Source organism: Cheilinus undulatus, linkage group 1, assembly GCF_018320785.1.
Source record: "Cheilinus undulatus linkage group 1, ASM1832078v1, whole genome shotgun sequence".
Classification (NCBI taxonomy): domain Eukaryota; kingdom Metazoa; phylum Chordata; class Actinopteri; order Labriformes; family Labridae; genus Cheilinus; species Cheilinus undulatus.
The window spans coordinates 37703365-37721567 of NC_054865.1; the positions used below are offsets into that span (position 1 = coordinate 37703365).

The 18203-nt window shown below is 36.7% G+C and overlaps 3 protein-coding genes across 4 annotated transcripts; 2 read left to right on the forward strand and 1 right to left on the reverse strand.

Annotated features, from left to right (window-relative positions):
* The first annotated feature begins 1019 nt into the window (after positions 1–1019).
* Positions 1020–2329, forward strand: polr2l (RNA polymerase II, I and III subunit L). The gene is made up of 3 exons (XM_041793974.1): positions 1020–1151; positions 1630–1734; positions 2036–2329. Exons 2-3 carry the CDS (start codon positions 1640–1642, stop codon positions 2142–2144), a joined length of 204 nt encoding a protein of 67 aa, XP_041649908.1. The 5' UTR covers positions 1020–1151; positions 1630–1639; the 3' UTR covers positions 2145–2329.
* Positions 2330–2473: 144 nt separating this feature from the next.
* Positions 2474–11469, reverse strand: LOC121513925 (cleavage and polyadenylation specificity factor subunit 7-like). Of its 2 annotated transcripts, none has more exons than XM_041793955.1 (10): positions 11248–11469; positions 11001–11090; positions 10565–10771; positions 9068–9171; positions 8777–8922; positions 8355–8670; positions 8071–8174; positions 6130–6274; positions 5732–6012; positions 2474–2956 (listed from the first exon to the last, which is right to left on the reverse strand). In XM_041793955.1, exons 2-9 carry the CDS (start codon positions 11079–11081, stop codon positions 5736–5738), a joined length of 1380 nt encoding a protein of 459 aa, XP_041649889.1. In that variant the 5' UTR covers positions 11082–11090; positions 11248–11469; the 3' UTR covers positions 2474–2956; positions 5732–5735. The 2 variants fall into 2 exon arrangements, with proteins under 2 accessions (XP_041649889.1, XP_041649896.1); XM_041793962.1 differs by adding an exon at positions 10855–10874 and having other exon boundaries at positions 11001–11469.
* A 1868-nt stretch (positions 11470–13337) lies between these two features.
* On the forward strand, positions 13338–17998 carry sdhaf2 (succinate dehydrogenase complex assembly factor 2). Its single transcript, XM_041803687.1, has 4 exons — positions 13338–13520; positions 14598–14821; positions 15430–15539; positions 17374–17998. The coding sequence occupies exons 1-4, from the start codon at positions 13494–13496 to the stop codon at positions 17502–17504; spliced, it is 492 nt and encodes a 163-aa protein (XP_041659621.1). The 5' UTR covers positions 13338–13493; the 3' UTR covers positions 17505–17998.
* The last annotated feature ends 205 nt before the right edge of the window (positions 17999–18203 follow it).

Consider the following 18203-nt stretch of genomic DNA (forward strand, 5'->3'; position numbering starts at 1 on the left):
TTTAAAAAAAAAATCAGTTCACGGGAGTTTAAATTCATTTTTAATTTGTTCAAAAGATTTTAGTTCACCATCATGAAACTGATTCAGATCACTGTTGCATGTTTGAGTGCTGGATAACACTACTTTCAACAAAAATAACATATTCTGTCTCCTCAATTTGAAATACAAAGTTATTGTCATCAGTTGTCACCATTTTACCAATAATTTCAACTGACAGTTTAAAAGAGGTGCAACTCCATTTATATTCTTAACTTTTGTAATTTGTCATGCAGTTGAATTATAAAGGTAAGTACTGTGTGAAACTGGTGTCTGTCTCAAAAACCTTAGCCCGGTGTAAGTCAACCCTGTTCAACTAAAGAGCCAGGTTGTTGAAAAAATACCTTTGCAAGAGCCACAATCCAAACCTGGTGAGTACTTCATCCAGAGAGCTTGGTTTCAACTGTAATTTTAAGATTTATTCTTTTATCTATTGTAAATTAAGGTAATGATGTGGGTTAATATGATAGTTTAAGTCATTACTTTTTATTATTTTCAAAGCCGTCAGATGATGGTTTTGTTTGTTTTTAAAAATGCATTATCCTCTGTTCATTTTATTCTGCTTCTTTTTTAAACACCAGATAATCTACATGCAATAACAAATGATTTCTTCATATAACTAGTTTGGTTTAATATGGTTACTATTAAAGATACAGTTAGAAAATCATAAAATTCTGAAATGAGATACTTCACATAGGTGGAAAAATAAGGGAAAATAATGCATTTTGATTATATATGAGATTATTGAATACAAGCATTGTAAAACTTAAAACTTGTTTTGAATTGACAGAATAATTTTAAATACAGTTTAATGTGTCTGGCGGAGTTCACAAAAATCGAGTTATGACGAGCAAAAAAGTAAACAAAAGTTTATGGTCAAGTTTGGGGCCTGTGTTGTCCCTTAGCCTTTCTTCTCGTGTTAAAATCGAGGCCTTTTCTGTCCTACCTAGTATCTAATGAGAAAGCTTCAGCGGAAACGGGGCCTTTATTCTGAAGGACACGGACCGGAAACGTTGTTGTTTTGGAGTCCGACGAGAAGCAGCCATTACTTCCGAACTAATTTCTCCTAGAAAAACTTAGTATACTCACGTGTGAGGTCGATAAGGTTGGTGCCGGTGAGTAAAAGAAGCCTTTATTATATGAGTATTAGTGGTTTTACAGAGATTAACTGCTATCTTGAAGTAGCATGGAATTGGCTACTACGTTATCTAACAGTGCTGTGTTGTGCTAATAGCGTGGCTATCTGGGCTAGCTAAAACAAGTAGCACTGGTCAACGTTAATCATAAATCCGCCACTTTAAATGGACGGTTGTATTTAAAATTAAAAAAATATATATAAGAATGAACACCGAACTGCAAAGTTTACGATAGTAATTTTCATTTTTAGACATCTGAGACTTACAGAAGCAGCGGTGAAACATTTAGCCTTGCGTTAGCAAACTTGTTCCCACGAGGAATCGCTTTTTCTCACATTTAGACCTGCCATAAAAGCTCACTCAGATCTTCTACATGTTTGTGCTTTAGCTTCAGCGGCACCATTGCGTGTAAAGGTTTTTCGTAACTTAATACTTGAACGTGCTATTCTTTCTCCAGGTGTCCCACAATGATCATCCCTGTCCGCTGCTTCACGTGTGGGAAGATTGTGGGTAACAAATGGGAAGCATACCTCGGGCTACTTCAAGCAGAGTATACTGAAGGGTGAGAAACTAGGTCTGAAATTAAACACTTGATGTTGGATAGAGTGTATGAGACTGGACAATACAAATTTCTAGAAGCAGTTACATTAAAGGAAAATACATTGGACGCTTTAAGGCTCTTATCACATGGTATACCCATTCCTTTAATACAGAACTATCAATATTATCTCATGATGGAATAAGTAATACAATTTACCCATCACAATTTAGACTATCAGTGCACTATCTGCAGATGCATTCATGTACTCATTTATTTTATGAGATCCATTAAGACTAACACTATCTCCTCTCTTCCTCTTTAGTGATGCTCTTGATGCCCTGGGCCTGAAGAGATACTGTTGCCGGAGGATGCTCCTGTCTCACGTGGATCTTATAGAGAAATTGTTGAATTACGCTCCCCTGGAGAAGTGATTGTATCTGACCATTTTCCAAGACCTGTGTGGACACTGTGAAACTTTGGCATAGACAGATTGATGAAGATCTGCTGTTGTGACAACAATGGAAGACAACACCAGAGACTCTGGAATATTCTTTTGTGTACTTATTGCATAATGCATTGCTTGTCTGTTTTTTCTAAGTAAAGCTATTAAATGACATTGACTGCTGTATTTCCTGGTTGCTAAAATCTCTTTTAGAAAAACAAAATTAAAATTTGTGAACACACTTGTGCTGTTTCAGCAAAGCAGCTTCTAAATCTCAGGGAAACTTGCAGCTGGGTGTATCTCTTATTTTGATATCCTTAATCAAGTTTAAGTGACTCTGATCACATCTTCTAAAAGGTCAGATAACATAAAATGAACTGTCTCAAGAAAAGTTTAATGATAAATGTGTTATGGCAAATTTAAGTTTAATACTGATCATTTTTTCTGATTTTTAGTAGGTTGATTTGGTTTATGATAGAAAAAAGAAACAGTGGAACCACATTTTCCAGGAATGTGTTTACTTTGTAAGTTTATACAAAAAAGTGATGAAAACATTGCACTGTAGTATGTATGTTAAGAGGTCATCCCGTGCATGCAAGCCTTGGATTTCAGTGTCCAAGCAATAAATCTACAATGTTTAGAGCAAATAAAAGACAAAATATTTACAGACAACTAAGGGGCAAAACAAATCAAGAACACTTTAGGAATTACAATGTCAGTCTCACCTCATATTCCTAATATTATACAGCTTGGTGTAGTTAAGAGTCTGTTTTTGCTCTGTTTCACACTTTCTTCATCAGTCTGGGAAGAAAAAAAATAACATTCTTTTAAAGTCATATTTACGTATATTAAAACAGACTGCTCATTTAAGAATGAGAATCTGAGTGGATGTATGTTAACTGTACAGACAGCAACAAATTCTGAGTACCACTACAAAACAATTTAAATTGGCCATAATTAAATAATGCTGTACAACTCTATTGTAGAAAAAGTTTCCTTACATACGTCTTGGTTCTTGTAGCATACACTTCTCTCAGTCATATAGCCATGCTCTGTTTATTAATACACACATGCTTTCAAAATTTAAAACCTGATGTTTATGACACTTAACAAGTTGACAATTTAAGTGTGATGCAAAATCAGTTTAACACCAATAAAATGGTTAAAAAAAAATCCTTTATTGTGTGACTTCATAAAAAGTTATCTTTCAGAAAGGGTTTTGGTTGAAAGAGCACTAGGTCCAAACAGCACTTATAAGTGTTGGTGTGTTCTACAAATAAATTGTAAGAGCATTTATGAAATCAACAATATAATCTTGGTCCAGAATACACACAGTAAGAATATGTTTATCAATACTTGTTGCATTTTGTTATTTGTGTAAACTTAGTACAAAAAATAAGGACATTTGTTTGGTAAATTAATTTGTTGGAACAATGCTTCTAGGAAATAAATCACACACTGTTGGAAAGCCTTTTTTTGTTCCCTTTTCAATGGAACCATATTTGTAAGGAACACGCATTTGTGGGATGAGCAGCAGTGAGCTGAGCATGGAGGTTGAATCCCTGAAAAATTTACCAGATCTTCTCTGCCAATGCCAAACAGGTTTTTTGCTGTTGCTATTAAACATTATTTTGACAACCCAAGAAGATGGTTTCTTCGTCCTGTCAGCACTTCGGAACCGTAGGGTGTCTTCTACAGATTTACTGTTAAGGTTTGCAGGACAATATGGTCCACAACTCTTTGCCCAGACAATCTGGAACAGACTGCACGCAGCCAATCTCCAGTCTCACAGAGCTGCCAGGAGACCTTCCATGACTGCCCTTCACCGTCAGGCCCATTTGCGCTGCTGTCTGCAAAACATGCGCTGGAACCTGAACATTTGGAGGAACGTTATGTTCAGCAATGACTTCAGATTCTGCCTACGGCAGTTGGACTGTAGGGTCAAAGTTTGGCGAAGACGTGGAGAATGCTATACTGTTTGCTGCACAGAAAGAGTAACATCTTTTGGTGGAGGCAGTGTGATGGTGTGGGGTGGCATCTGTCTCACTGGAAAAACAAGGCTTGTCATCATTGGAGGCAATCTCATTGCAGAGAGATATTGAAATGAGATTCTGCAACCAGTGACAATCTTATATCTCCAAAGTCAGGAACCAAACTATATCCTCCAAGATGACAACACTCGCCCCCACAGAGTGGGGTTTATCAGAGACTACCTCCAGAATTTGGGATTGGAGAGGACAGAATGGCCTGCCAGCAGTCCTGACCTTAACCCCATTGAACACTTGTGGGATCAGCTTGAGCGTGCTGTTTGTGCCAGAGTGACCAGCACAAACACGTTGGCTGACTTGCAACAAATGCTGGTTGAAGAATGGGATGCCATCCCACAGCAGTGTGTGACCAGGCTGCTGACCAGCATGAGGAGGAGGTGTCAGGCTGTTGTGGCTGTGTATGGTTCTTCCACATGCTACTGAGGCTCCTGTTTGTTAAATGATAATTGTTAAATTGCAATTATGTCTTGTTTCTTCAGACTTCAATCATCCAATCCACAAAACAACACCAAACAAGAGTCAATCGCAGAATAAGCTGTTTGGCATAGGCAGAGACGAGGTGGCTAATTTCTCATGGGCACAACCCACATACTCAGCTCTGCTGCTCATCCCACAAATGCATGTTCCTTACAAATGTGGCTCCATTTAAAAGGGTAATAAACATGCTTTCCAATGGTATGAGATTTATTGCTGAGAAGCATTGTTACACCAAAGAATTAATCTACCAAAAACAAATTTCCTTTGTTTTTGTGCTAAGTTTATATTCTGAGCTAATTAACATGATTTTTGGAATTGCTTTAACAAGAAAATGTAACACTTTTACAGTCATACTCCAGTGAAATAAAAATGCTATCCTTGAGAACTTAATAATTTAAAATTCAAAGACATTCTGTGTAATGGTTGTTAAGAATTTTTGGAAGATAAATATCAACACCAATATCTAGTCATCAGCTAAAATAAAGTTTAGCTAATACTGTGAGCCACACGATTTACAGCCTTTTTAACCAAATTTCTACATATTTAAAAAAATCAACCAAGTGAACACTGAGTCATAAATCTTATTGTACTTTGTATTCAAATGATAAGAACATTTATTTTGTTTTCCAAATATCGGAAATATTCTTCTCCATTTTGGGAGAACAAAATATAGAGGAGGATATGAGACTAAAAAAAGTTTAAAACAAATCTTTGATAACAAAAACTTAGACAAAAAGTAAATTAAGTTAGGGAGACTAAATGCGACTGAAATGGTAGTACTGGATCACCAGACATTAAAAAAACATAATATCTCTCCAATATAAGTTTAGTTTATCAAAATATAGGCAGGTATCTATAGTCTCTTTATGGATTAAAACTGGACAAAAACTTTTTCAAGGTGCTGTTGACTAAAACTAGACCAAAACTGGCTTTGGACAAAAGTGTCTGCTAAATGACTTCATACATTAATTTCATCATGGAGTCACATAGCACATAGAAAAGACCTAATATTATAAATTTACCTGTTACTTTATATTGGAGGTAAGCTTACCAGTTCAGCGATATCGGTCTCTGTGATCTCTGTGTCGATCTCGTTCCCGTGAGCGTTCCTTGTCCCTCTCTGCACTCCAGGAACGTTCTCTGTGTCTTCGAGACATTCCTGCACTGTCCCAACCAGACGGATCGTCTCTGTCACGATCTCGGTCCCGATCTCGATTGCGATCTCTGTCCCGATCTCGCTCTCTGTCCCGATCTCGTTCTCTGTCCCGATCTCGTTCTCTGTCCCGACCCCTGTCCCGGTCTCTGTCTTCATCCCCAGAACGACTGCCGCTCCTGTGAAAAAAATGTTTCATGCATGATACCTCCAACTCCCACTAAAGCCAAAGCCAATTACTGCATGGAGACAAGATGTATTAAAAATTGAGAGTGGGTAAGCCCAGTTAAACCAACCTGTATCCATAATTGCCCTGGATAGAGACCAGACAATCTTTGAGTGAGGTGACCAGTGTTTGGCAGCGCTCATCTCCATACACTCTGGACTGCTTTATGATGGCAATGGCAGTTAGTAGAGTCTCCATGGCCACTCGCAAGTCTCCTGTGACAGTAATTTGAGAAATAAAATGTTAGGAAAGTGGCTTTTTGGTATGAAGGCAATCCATAGATATGAAAAAAAACTACCTGCTGTCCAGTGACATAACAATTGTGTTAAAGAACAAATCCACAAAAGACATATTTTTTTCTACAACACTCAGTATTTCCAAGAGCACACAGAGGTCCATTGATAGTGTTGAACCATCTCTGCAACAGTCCATCAGTCAGGTCCCTATGGTATATCTATTTAATGGAAAGCACTTCCACATAAAAGGCGTAAGCCTTTAGGTTGCCAAAAAGCCAATTAACAGACTTCTGGAGCATTGACAAAAGCTTTGATTGCCAACTTCGGCGCATTAATGCAAAGCACTACAGCAGGAGAGAACCTTTACTATCCCTCTCTAGTAACAACACAAAAACAAACACACAAAGAAAAGCTGAACCTGAACATCCAATTCCTGGACAGGGGTAAGGATTCACCTTACAGGATTACAATGACCCAAAGCACACAACCAGAAAACGCTGGCAGAGCTTTGGAAAAGGTCAGTATGTTATTGAACAGAGCAGACTTGGTCCTGAACCCTACTAAAAAATAAAAAACAGTGTTCTCAGATTTTCCCTTTTTTCTTTCACAGAGCTTTAGAGAAAACAGAGAAAGCAAAAATATATAGGTGTGCAAAACTGGTAGAAGCATTCCAAGTACAAAGTTTTAAATACCTTAAAACCTACTTTTTTTATCAAGTTTGTTACTCGTGAAGGGTCCGGCTACAGACCATACATTTCTAACAGCATTTCCCAGATGTAAATTTCTTTCTTTTTTTTTTTTTTTTTTTTAATTCAGCTTTATTCATGAACAAAGTCTGGCAGTTACATTCATGAAACAACCACATTGCAAACATTATAGACAAAGAAACATTTCACAAACAGAGAAAAAGGTCAGAGGTCTATTCTGGGATTAAATTATGTGAAGACCGGTTTTAGAAGTACCCTGGCTCACTTTAGTTTTGTTAGCTTTGGTTAAAGCTAACATAGTTACGCTACTTACGTAATCAAAGTTAATATATAAGCCAATGTAGCTAAGTTGGGTTTTGCAACATAAGTTTTGGCAACATCAGCTTTCACAAATGTAGCTAAAGCCAACATATCTGTGCAGATGATATACCTATGTAGCTTACATAGCTTTTTGTGAGCTATGTTAGCTATGTGGCTCCGTTATCTATGTAAAGTTATCTTTCGCAACATGAGCTTTAGCAAACGTTGCTACAGCTAACTTAGCGACACAGATAAACTAAATTCTTAGCTTACATAGATATTTTAGCCCCATAAGCTACATAGCTCCGTTATGTACATATTCATGCAGCTAACGAAGCTATGTAAGCTATGCTGGCTGCGCTGGCATGTTTTCATGGAGAACAAGCTTTCTTTCCTGTAAACAGACTGTTTACTCTGTTTTACTAAACATTTTGTAATGAGGTTTATCAGGTCAAGTTTTGGCTTTATCTTCTGATGTCCTAACCCTTACCTGAACACTCACCCTAACCCTAAATGGAAGTTTAATCTGATTTTATTAAAAAAAAAAAAAAACTTCAAATTATACATTATACAACAAAAGTCCCTTCAAAAAGGGACTTCTCTATTTTTGTAGTTAGTAGTTAGTCTAAAATGGGCTGGGATTGTTGTATTTTTTGTTCCCATTTTTTCGTCATGTTTGCCAGCCAAAGACAGGACCAGTCACTTTACCCCTTGGCTTAATTCTTTCTGTGTCATTCCGCTCCACAGAGTCTGTTCATCTCTACTCACCAGCTGTTGCTCCCGACACAGCCTTGGTGATGGCACTGCTGGCGACAGCTCGATTTCTGTTCATAAGCTCCTCAAAATCTGCATCTGTACTCTGACATGTGTTTCTGAAAAATACACAGATGGTTGTCATACAGGTGACAGTATTATCAAATGTAAAAAAACGTCCAGGATTTTTTTTTATGCTTTGGTATTTATTTAAAAAAATGTACTATCAAGTGAAATCATCTCACAGGGAGGAAATAGGTTACTGTTTGGAGAGCTAAAAAAATATATAAAATTCTTACTTTTGTTGGTTGTAACTTTTGCTGCTGTGCCCATCTTGTGCAAAAAAAGCTGGATTTAAATGAAGACTAGGAGACGGTTGACTTGGAGCATGGACAGGAGGAGGAGGAAACAAAGGGAGTGGAAATGGTGGAGGGATGTTTGGTGGCATATGTAGAAAAGGAGGAGGTGGCTGATTATGGAAAGGGCTGGGTAATGGGGGAAACGAGTTTGGTGGTGGAAAAAGCAGAGGACTGGACTCCTGTGATAACAATGATGGAATCTTATCTGGAGAATCAGAGTCTTTAGAATCTTTGACGTGAGCACGCAGGGGTATACCTACAGGGGAAAAAACTTGTTTTATTAGAAATAACAGTCAAAGGGATATCTCGCAATAAATACAGTAGAAAAAAATAACATAGACTTTATGCTGTGCTACTCTTACGTTTATTTGCAGTGTCCTCGAAAATGCTGAGATTCTGGTGAGTGGCAAAGCGACAGTCTATCCGAGTCCCGTAGAGTTCACACTGAGGTATTTTTTCCAACAATGTTTTGAATGAATCCTGTGAGGTTACAACCACTTCTGCATAGCTGCAGAGAAGAAACACAAGTTAAAAAAAAGAAAGCAAGGTCAGATAAATCAATGTCTTTAAAAATAATACCACAAATGAAATTTTATCTTTAAAAGAATGCTTTCATTTTTTGGACATTTTTCAAAATTTGGCAAACCACTTACCCTCTTGACTGGCCATTTACCCTGTTCTCTGCAAATTTGATCTCTGTGATGTCCCTTACACCAAGCCTTTGAGCCATATTTATGAGATCCTTATCTGATGTCCACTGGGGGGGAGCATGGAGTTTGAGAAGAGGAAATGAATAAGTAACAGGTAAGTAAAAAGGGACAATGATCTTGACAAAAAGTGAACCTACTCCAGAAACAGAAACTGAAGTACTCATTCATAAAAGATGTAAGTTTCAGAGTGGCCTTTAAATCAAGCTCTTCTGATCAGATTTAAAATATTACTATGTAAAAGGTTATTCCACAGAGCCAGCTACCATCACTGGCAAAAGTTAACCAGTGGACAATAATGTTCCATTATATTAAGAAGTGCAAAATATTACCAGTCAAAAATGTCTTCCTTTTTTGTCTTAAGATGACAAATGAAGCAATGAAACAGAGTTGTAAAAGTGAAGGTCTAACCATATCAGTGCTGGATATAGATGTAACTGCAGCCACTTGTTATGTTATGTAAACCTTTCATCCTTTTTTTTCCTTAAAAAAAATATTATAGATGTTTAAACCAACAAACATTCAGTGTACCTATTAATGGTCTTTTTGGAATTTTTAGGTCTGAATCAAATGAAAACAGCAATAGAGAAAAAACTGACTGAAACTATGCAGGTTAGAAATGTTCTGTCTTTACGTAATGCTATTGTTTCTGAAATGAGACGACTATACCCTGACAACAGAGGTAGAAAAAGTACCAGACTATTGCACTCAAGTTCAAGAGGCTAATTAGTTTAAAATTTACACAAGTCGAAGTGAAAGTACTGGTCTATAAATCTACTCAAGTGAAATTAAAAAGTAAGTCATTTAACATTTACTCATAGTACTGATGAGTAGCTACTTGAATATGAATATATAAGAATATGAATCTCGACCAGGAGGTTTTTTCAAAGTGTGAATTAACCTAAAGTCAACAGCTGTTTTGGGATGAAATGTGGGATTATTCTCTTGCCATTTACTACTGACAGTCTTGTTGTGAAAGTCAAATTACCAGACATTTTCTTGTTGTTGGCTGAAGGCTTGGGCCTCTTTGTTTTGACTTTTAGTTTACCTTTTTACTCAGTGCTTTATGCATTTTAAAATGTAATGAAATGCAATACTCCCCCAACAATACAATTAAGTAGAAGTAGACTAAATTACAATTAAGTTTTTTGACCAAGGGAGGATGCAGGTTTTAGCCTATAGCGGAGGCTGATGGTACTTGGTCACATACATTTTCTTTGAAAAGGTAGAAAGTCAAAAACTTTCTTCATCCTTTCAGCCGATTCACTGGCACTTTGTACATCTCTGCACTGCTAATTTTATTGTAGTTTCTTGTTGAATAATAAGTCACTTCTCTAAACCGTTACAAGAGCTCAGCAAACCCACAAGGACAAAACAGCAGAAAGTGTGTTGGATAATAGATTCCAAAACTACCAACACTGAAATGGACCAAGACTTACTTACCCAGGGGAAATTGCCTATATATAAAGCCAGCCTCCTTTGCGTGGCTCCTTCTTTCTGGCTTTTAACTATTGTTGTTGATGCATCCTCCTTTCCAGCAGGCTCCTCTTTTGGAGGCAGCACTTTTTTAGTTGCTTTCTTGTCCTGGTTGACTGAGCCGGTGAGTACAGCATCAAAAAGTTCATTTGCTTCGGCAATTCTGTCTAAATCCTGGGAGAGAAAAGCAACAAAAGCCCGTTTATATGCATCTATCTCATAAATCAAATGCTTCTTTTAATAATGCCCGAACTGACCTGTAGCATCTAAGTCATGTCTTCAGTTCAGACAGAGGCAGATATGTCTTTAGACTCTACCAATACAATGTTTGGATAACACTTAAACTACTACTGCTAGGGCTTTGGTGCATCTACGGCAGTCAAAACAGGTAAACGTCGCTCACCTCGTCGTCTTGATGAAGATCGCCGTATAAATCTATATTATCGGAGGTGCTTGGTCCTGCTGCAGCTCCTGCAGCAGCCATCTCAGAGGCCTACGGTGATCCGGGTGATGGGGCCAGAGATAGTTTGATTGTTTTCAGTGATTGTATTTTATGCAAACTTTGAAAAACAGCAGAATGCATCGACAGCAGGTGCAGAAACATTAATTAAAAATATGTTAGCATGACGCCTTTTTTTTTTTTTTTTTACCGTAGGCTAACGTTTGACTCGGGTCCACAACAAATGATAACGAACGGTTGCTAACATTTAACACAAATCCACAGATACAGGACAAAAGTCGATATTTAAATGAATAAATGAAACTGTCCACTGGGTTTCATGTGCGGGTGCACATTTAGATGGTTTCAGCTCGCTCTTTGATTTGTAATGATAACATTGCTAATGTTTCAGTACGAGAACATGGCGATCCGTCCGAAAACTCTACCGGTTGAAAACATGGGAGACCATCTGTTCCGCCTATTCCACATGCCTTATGTGAATGAAATAAACACAGCGTAAGATATTTCACCCCTTAAATAAAAATAGGTTTAAAGTGCCATGGCCCATTACCATACGAGAATAATTAATTTTTATAATTTAACCCGAGTGGATGTTGTTCATTGTTCATTCTTTTCGACAGTCTTATTACGGTGGCCTGAAAGTTGAATACAAAAAACAGTCTGAAACACAAAAAATATTGAAACAGAATTTCACATTAACCAAAACATTTTCACAACTCATAAAGCAATTTAGGTAAGGTACAAATCTATATTTTACAATATAAATTTCCCAAAATCCAATATTTACAAAGTCTGAAACACTTTACAACACTTAAAATTTGAGTCACTTCCAGCATGGTACATTCCCCTTCTGTAAGATATTATTTTTAAATTTGTTTCAGAATTGTAAAATCTTCAATAATTTGTAAATTTGTTTCAGCTCATGTAAAAGTGATCTGTGTTTTGTTAGTTTGTTTTGAAAAATGCAAATTAGAATTTTCAAATGTAGTTTTTTTAAATTTTAAAATTTAAATTTAAATATAAATTTAAAAATTATAATTTTGTTTCAGACTTTGTACTTTTGTTTCAAGTTTTGTAAACGTGTTTCACACTTTGTAATTTTGTATTTGATGTTTAATTTGTTTTGTAAAATGTTGATTTTTTTGTGAATTGTAAAAGTGTTTTTTCCTCATGTAATTTTTTTATGAAATGTGAAAATGTTATTTAAATATGTATTTATATATAATTAGAATTATTTTTTGCCCATTTTTCCTCAAATAATTATGGATGTCAGCAAAGACATGGTCCACTGTAAAGCTATGCTGCTCTAATAATATTCTGTTTTTTTTTTTTTTTTACCCAAATACTCAGCACTTATCAGTGTAACAAAAATACACATTTTATTTAATTTTGCTGAAGTAAAATATAACCAAAATTATTTTCTTTAAATGGTGTGGTCATTTTTTGCTGGCCATTGCTCTAAACCCTTGGCTAATAACTTCATAGCCATGCCATGATATGCAAAAATGAAGAAATTGTGACAACTTTTAAGGAACTTTTGAACCAAAAAAAAAAAAAAAAGAAAAAAAAAAAACTTTTATGGATACTTTCCTTAGGGAGGCAGGTATTGGCTAGAAGGCTGGCAAAATCCAAGTCAGATAAAATGTTTTTAAAATCCCATTAGGGGATGGTAGGTCCTCATGGGCTCTCAGGAGCCTAGACATTTCTGTGGGCAGTCCTGCTAATAGCAGCTTATTTATTTTCTTTAGTTGAAAGGTTCCAATGGTACTGCTCAATTTCCTCTTCAAAAGCTAGAAATCAAGTTTTGGAGTGACTAAATTTGGGTTTGTGGATATGTTTTTTTCACCCTAAAATGATCTAATTATGTTAATTTGTTTTGACAGTGTTGTTGTGTTAACTGAGCAGGGATTTCCCCTCAAAGAATTGAAATTTCAGAGTTAATTTTTTCATAAAACATAAAAATATAAAGGAATATATTACTTTGTAAGATGACTGACAGGATAACGTATGATTTGAAAGAAAGTCCCTAATTCTGTAAGTCAGGTGGTAGTTTCATGGAGATTTTAAAGTCTTCAAATATTACCTCGAATCGATTAATCAGTAAATCTAGACTGACATGTACCACAGTAGGGGTAGTGGTGTTTTCTTTCCTAAAGAGCATGCGATGAGGAAATACTTGCTGGTTATTTGGATAAAAAAAAAAAGGCCAGAGGCAAAATAAAATCCAGTAGAGGGCGGTAATGCGACATTGTGGATGCCAGCCGCCCCTGACACCCAAAGAAGAAGAAGGGGAGGCTTTCCTTTAGCTGCTGTTATGTGAACTACAGTTGTGTAATTTCAGTGTTTTGTACCTGACATTTAAGCGTCAGAGACATTTCTACGGAGGGGAAGAGTTTCATTCAGAGGTCCTTTGGTGTCACACAGAAGATCGTCGAAATGCTGTCTTCTATTATTGCAAAAAGAGTGAGTTATTTTGTAAACGTCACATTTATTGGAGCATTTATGCGTTAAACTTTGAATGCCACAGCCAGCCACAGCATAGGAGCGCGTGGACTGTTGCAGATATAACTAACATGTTTAATTTGATTTATTTTATGTAATAATATACTGTAATAGTATCCTTGTTGTCCCAAATTACTTGTCTGAACTGTAATTTTGATGTTGGCAGCATTAGCTTGAGCATTAGCCCTGCTGTGAGCTTGTCCTGCTGGAGGACAGTTGTACAACAGGGTAGCATGTTATATTATGTAATCATCTTCATTCTCTCTATGATTTCACTTAATCTGTTTACCGTTTTGAAATATATGTTAATTACTCTTTGAGATTCTTTATGTAACGGTATTGGAAATACTTTGACCTTCATGTTATGAAAGAAACAAAGGAAAAGGCGTGCATGCTGTCACAAGTATCAATGGAAAAGTTTATCATTAACACAAGCATATTGATTAATCACACTCCTTTGAACGTATTTTTAGGTTAAACTAAGGGTAATATCCTTCTGTTTGTATGCAGACCTGCTATTATAGGTATATCTAAGATTTTAACATTAATTCATCAACAGAAAAATGAACGTGTTATGGATTGAGAGGGAAAAAAGTAACAGTGAAAACTAAATATTTTATTACCCAAGATTCAGACTCTTCAGTTGTCCACTGAGCTGTCTTGGAGTTTTTAAAAGTGAGATGAGACATTTAGGAACGGTGATAGACTTATTTTACATCACTGTGGCTGCAGAGAGACACTGACAGGGATTAATTAACCAAGGTGTGCAAAAAATGTGGGCACTAATTGTGGATCATAGATAGGCGCAATTAACCTTGACAGCCCTAGTATGTGTCACATACTAGTACTGCATTTTATCTTATACAAAATAGAAACTGTTTAAAGTCACAGTGTCACTGAGACACTTGTTTGTGGAGACAAAGGAGGAAGATAGGTCAGCTCTACAGCAAACTGCATTTAAAAGATAAAATGAAATGGATCATGCAGTTCAGAACATGGCACTAGTGTTGTTCAAAAGTGTGTATTTATTCCTTGCAGGTGGTGACAGGGTTGTGCCAGGGAGCATGGAGGCCAGCAGTCACAGGGCTGGTTTCATGTCGCAGTTATCGTGGAGATGCACCAGATGACACCAGGGGTGATCTGATTGAGATCCCTTTGCCCCCTTGGGAGGACAGGCCCGGAGAGCCCACTGACATCAAGAGACGCCGCCTGCTGTATGAGAGCCGCAAGAGGGGCATGTTGGAGAACTGCATTTTACTCAGGTTGTTGTCATATGTGTGTGTCAAAGTTGTTATAATGATGTTTGTACAAAATTCCCAAACATAAGAGCCCTAGTAAAGGATAAATATGTAAAAAGTTTGTGTGACAAACTTATTAAGTTTCTTTTTTGTACTTGAAGAGTTTTTCCATTCAGCCCACTCGCTTTAATTTCATGTAGAGCAGAGTAGGAGTGGTGAGAAGTAGGCGTATGACAGGAAAGAGCTGGCACCCGTGTATATTGTTGAATTATAACTTGTCTTAATATCACATCTTTTCCTTGCAGTGAAACGTCCCACAGGTCATACAGAGTAGTGTTTGGAGGCAGGAATGGTAGGAGTAGGAACATGAAGGAGGTATTGAAGAGAAAGATGGGAAACAGTTACACAACTCCAGAGACGAGCTTTATTAGTTAAAAGTGTTAAAAATACTATGGAGATAGTGGGAAGATGGCTGTTAGGAGCTACTTGACAGCGATGAGTAGGATTGAAACTAGAACAAGGCAGCTTTCCAGTGATATTCAAACGCTAAGTTGATTCTGTAACACTGCACAAACTTTGACTTTCCCTTTAGAAAGTGTTCATATTGAAATGACTTTGAAACTTTCTTGCAGCCTTTTTGCAAAGCGATACCTAAACACTATGAGTGAGAACCAGCTGCAGCAGTACGACAGACTGATCAATGAACCAAGCAATGACTGGGACATCTATTACTGGGCAACAGGTGAGAAAACAGCAAATGAGTATTTCCTCAAACATAAATGTGCATGTACAATCCCATATGAAACAATATGTAATTAACAACTTATTAAATTATAAGGAGGTGAACTGCTGAAAGATGGGTTCCTTTTGGGAAAGCATTCGAGATGGGGATTTTCAACAAGGTTTTCATTTTATTGGCACAAAGTAAATTCAACTGCTAATAACATATTTTTACTTATTGAGTCCATATTATTGTTTGCAAAGATCTGCAAACAAATTCATTATTAACATTTCAACACCCAGCCAGTCACAGAACAAACCATGAATAACTCCTGCAGGCTTAATGATTATAGAAAAGCTTTGTTTATGTTGTTATGTAATCACTGATGACTGCTAACGCTAAAACAATAATAATACACCAGCTCTGATTGCAAAATAAATTAAATCATGTTTGTTTGCATTGTTCATTAAGCCTCTTCTCTACCCTAGGCACTTGTTTCCCTTCCTTGAATAACTTAGCATTTTATTATTTGATTTATCTCCTAATTTGATTTATTGCTTAATCTTTTATGTATAAGAGTCATTGTAAAATGGCTTTAACTCATTAAATTCACCGTAAAACTCAAGAAAATCAAAGAAAACCTTCAAGACATTACAGTGACCTGGTTTAAAAAATACATCATCACTTCAGTTATTTATTGAGATGGATTAACTTTAAAATGAGAAACACAGAATCTTCAATGTCACGAACTTGGTGTCTCAGTTTAAAACCTTTGGAGGAATTGTTTAATAAATGTTCAATAGTAGGCACAGGGTTTGGGTTAATTATGTAAACGCTTCTCTTCTTTCTAAATGATACTGGATCAAACTACTTCTCAGATGTTTTGGTCCCTTATTACAGGGGTTCTCAAACTTTTAGGGGCTAGGGACCCCTCACAGTGCAGAAAATTTCCCCCCCACATAACCCGCATGTTCATTAAACATATGTTAACTGCCATTTGTACTCCTCGATGCTGTATTTTAAACTCTTCAACCTAAATACAAGCTCTTGTCCAGTTGAGTGTGGCCTCTTACTTTTTGCGATCCTTTGAGCAGCCAAATAAGAAGCCCTCTGTGCTTTTTCTTTTCATTTTTTTTTAAGCATGACGAGTGGTAGATTTACATGATATCTCACAATCATATCTGAGTTTTTATTGGCCCAAAGATGAATTATGTGGGAGTGATTGGTTGAGAAGTTTTAATAAACACCTCACGAGGTATTAGGCTTTACAGGGTTACGTATGTTTTGTACTTTTTTTCTAAATGTCATTTTCAACACATCTTTTTATTGTCTTTCACGTTCTTAATGCTATTGATTTTTTTTAATGCTTTGAAACACTTCGAATTTCTTTGTGTATGCCTGAAGGTTTAGAGAAAAAACTTCCCTTTGCTGTGAATGGAAACACAACTTATATACCTTTTATTTTGGAGGAATATCAAGAGTTTCAAAAAAGAAGAATCTAGAGGCATTTAAATGAGGGATCATGGAGTCAGATGTCCTCCATTGTGATGCTTGTTTTTTTTTTTTCCTTTCCAAGAAGGATGTCTGTTGGCTTCTCTCATTCCTTCGTGATCAAAATACAAACCTTGATATTATTTTCTCCTCTAATACAGTCAGGTGAAAGATATTGAAAAGAGTGTCAGTCTTACAGTTATGCATGACTAGATATAATCTCTAGGCTTCTCTTCAGGATCTTTAGCTAACTGATTTATGATTTATCTTGCTCCATCTAGAAAAGTAAAAAATACTTCACTGTTCATCCAAACAAAGATTTTGAAGAGGCTAAATTAGAAACCGTTCTCTCATTTCCTTACAGAGGCTCAGCCAACCCCAGAAGTTTACCAGGGAGACGTCATGGACATGCTGAAGGAGTTCACAAAGAATCGCGACCATGAGCAGAGGTTAGATGCACCCAATTTGGAGTACCTGGACAAGGAAAGTCAGTGAGGTCCATGGACTTTAAAACTTCACAGAGGGTCATTTTAAGTCTGACATTGGATGCAATATCAGTGTCATAACCCACCAGAAAAACCCTTGAGATGTCTGCTGTCTTTTTCTGGCTATAATTTCCAGTGAGTCACACATCTCCATGAAATTCAAACACCACAACCCTCAGCTCACTGTGTCTGAGAAAGAGGGAAGTTTGTGGATTAAGCAAAGATTGATGCAACGAATTATAAGTGTTTTGTATATTTTGAATGAATGAGTTGTACATTTGTGATTAAAAACTGTATATTACAATAAGTCAGTGTGTGGGATGCAAACTGAACAAGCCAGTTTTGATGACAGCTATTATCCTTGTATCTACCAAACAGTTCAACTGAATCTGAAGACTCACTCTGTAGCTGGAGTATTTATTGTTTGCCTCCATTCTATGATTTCACTGTGCCTACGTTACAGATATTCTGGGTTATTTAATAAATGTTGTTGCTCTTCTGCTATGTGCTGCTTGTGTCTGTTCTTCATTGCTACTTTAACTTTCCACTGGGATAAATGAGACATGGGAGGGGGGACATGAGCAACTCCATGAGGGGCGTTTGTTACACAACAAAGCTGGGTTTGCATGCAGTAACAGTGAGTGAACAGGAGGGGGAAGCAGATTACGTATATTCTGATGACTGCCTAATTGAAGCACCTGCTGAAAGC

Coding starts and splice junctions, on each gene's coding strand:
- polr2l (XM_041793974.1), top strand. CDS start 1,640: ATGATCATCCCTGTCCGCTGCTTCACGTGTGGGAAGATTGTGGGTAAC. Junction 1,735..2,035: donor CAAGCAGAGTATACTGAAGG/GTGAGAAACTAG, acceptor CTTCCTCTTTAG/TGATGCTCTTGATGCCCTGG.
- LOC121513925 (XM_041793955.1), bottom strand. CDS start 11,081: ATGGCTGCTGCAGGAGCTGCAGCAGGACCAAGCACCTCCGATAATATA. Junction 8,923..9,067: donor GTAAATGGCCAGTCAAGAGG/GTAAGTGGTTTG, acceptor TCTTCTCTGCAG/CTATGCAGAAGTGGTTGTAA. Junction 8,175..8,354: donor AAAAGTTACAACCAACAAAA/GTAAGAATTTTA, acceptor TGTATTTTTCAG/AAACACATGTCAGAGTACAG.
- sdhaf2 (XM_041803687.1), top strand. CDS start 13,494: ATGCTGTCTTCTATTATTGCAAAAAGA. Junction 14,822..15,429: donor GAGAACTGCATTTTACTCAG/GTTGTTGTCATA, acceptor ACTTTCTTGCAG/CCTTTTTGCAAAGCGATACC. Junction 15,540..17,373: donor CATCTATTACTGGGCAACAG/GTGAGAAAACAG, acceptor ATTTCCTTACAG/AGGCTCAGCCAACCCCAGAA.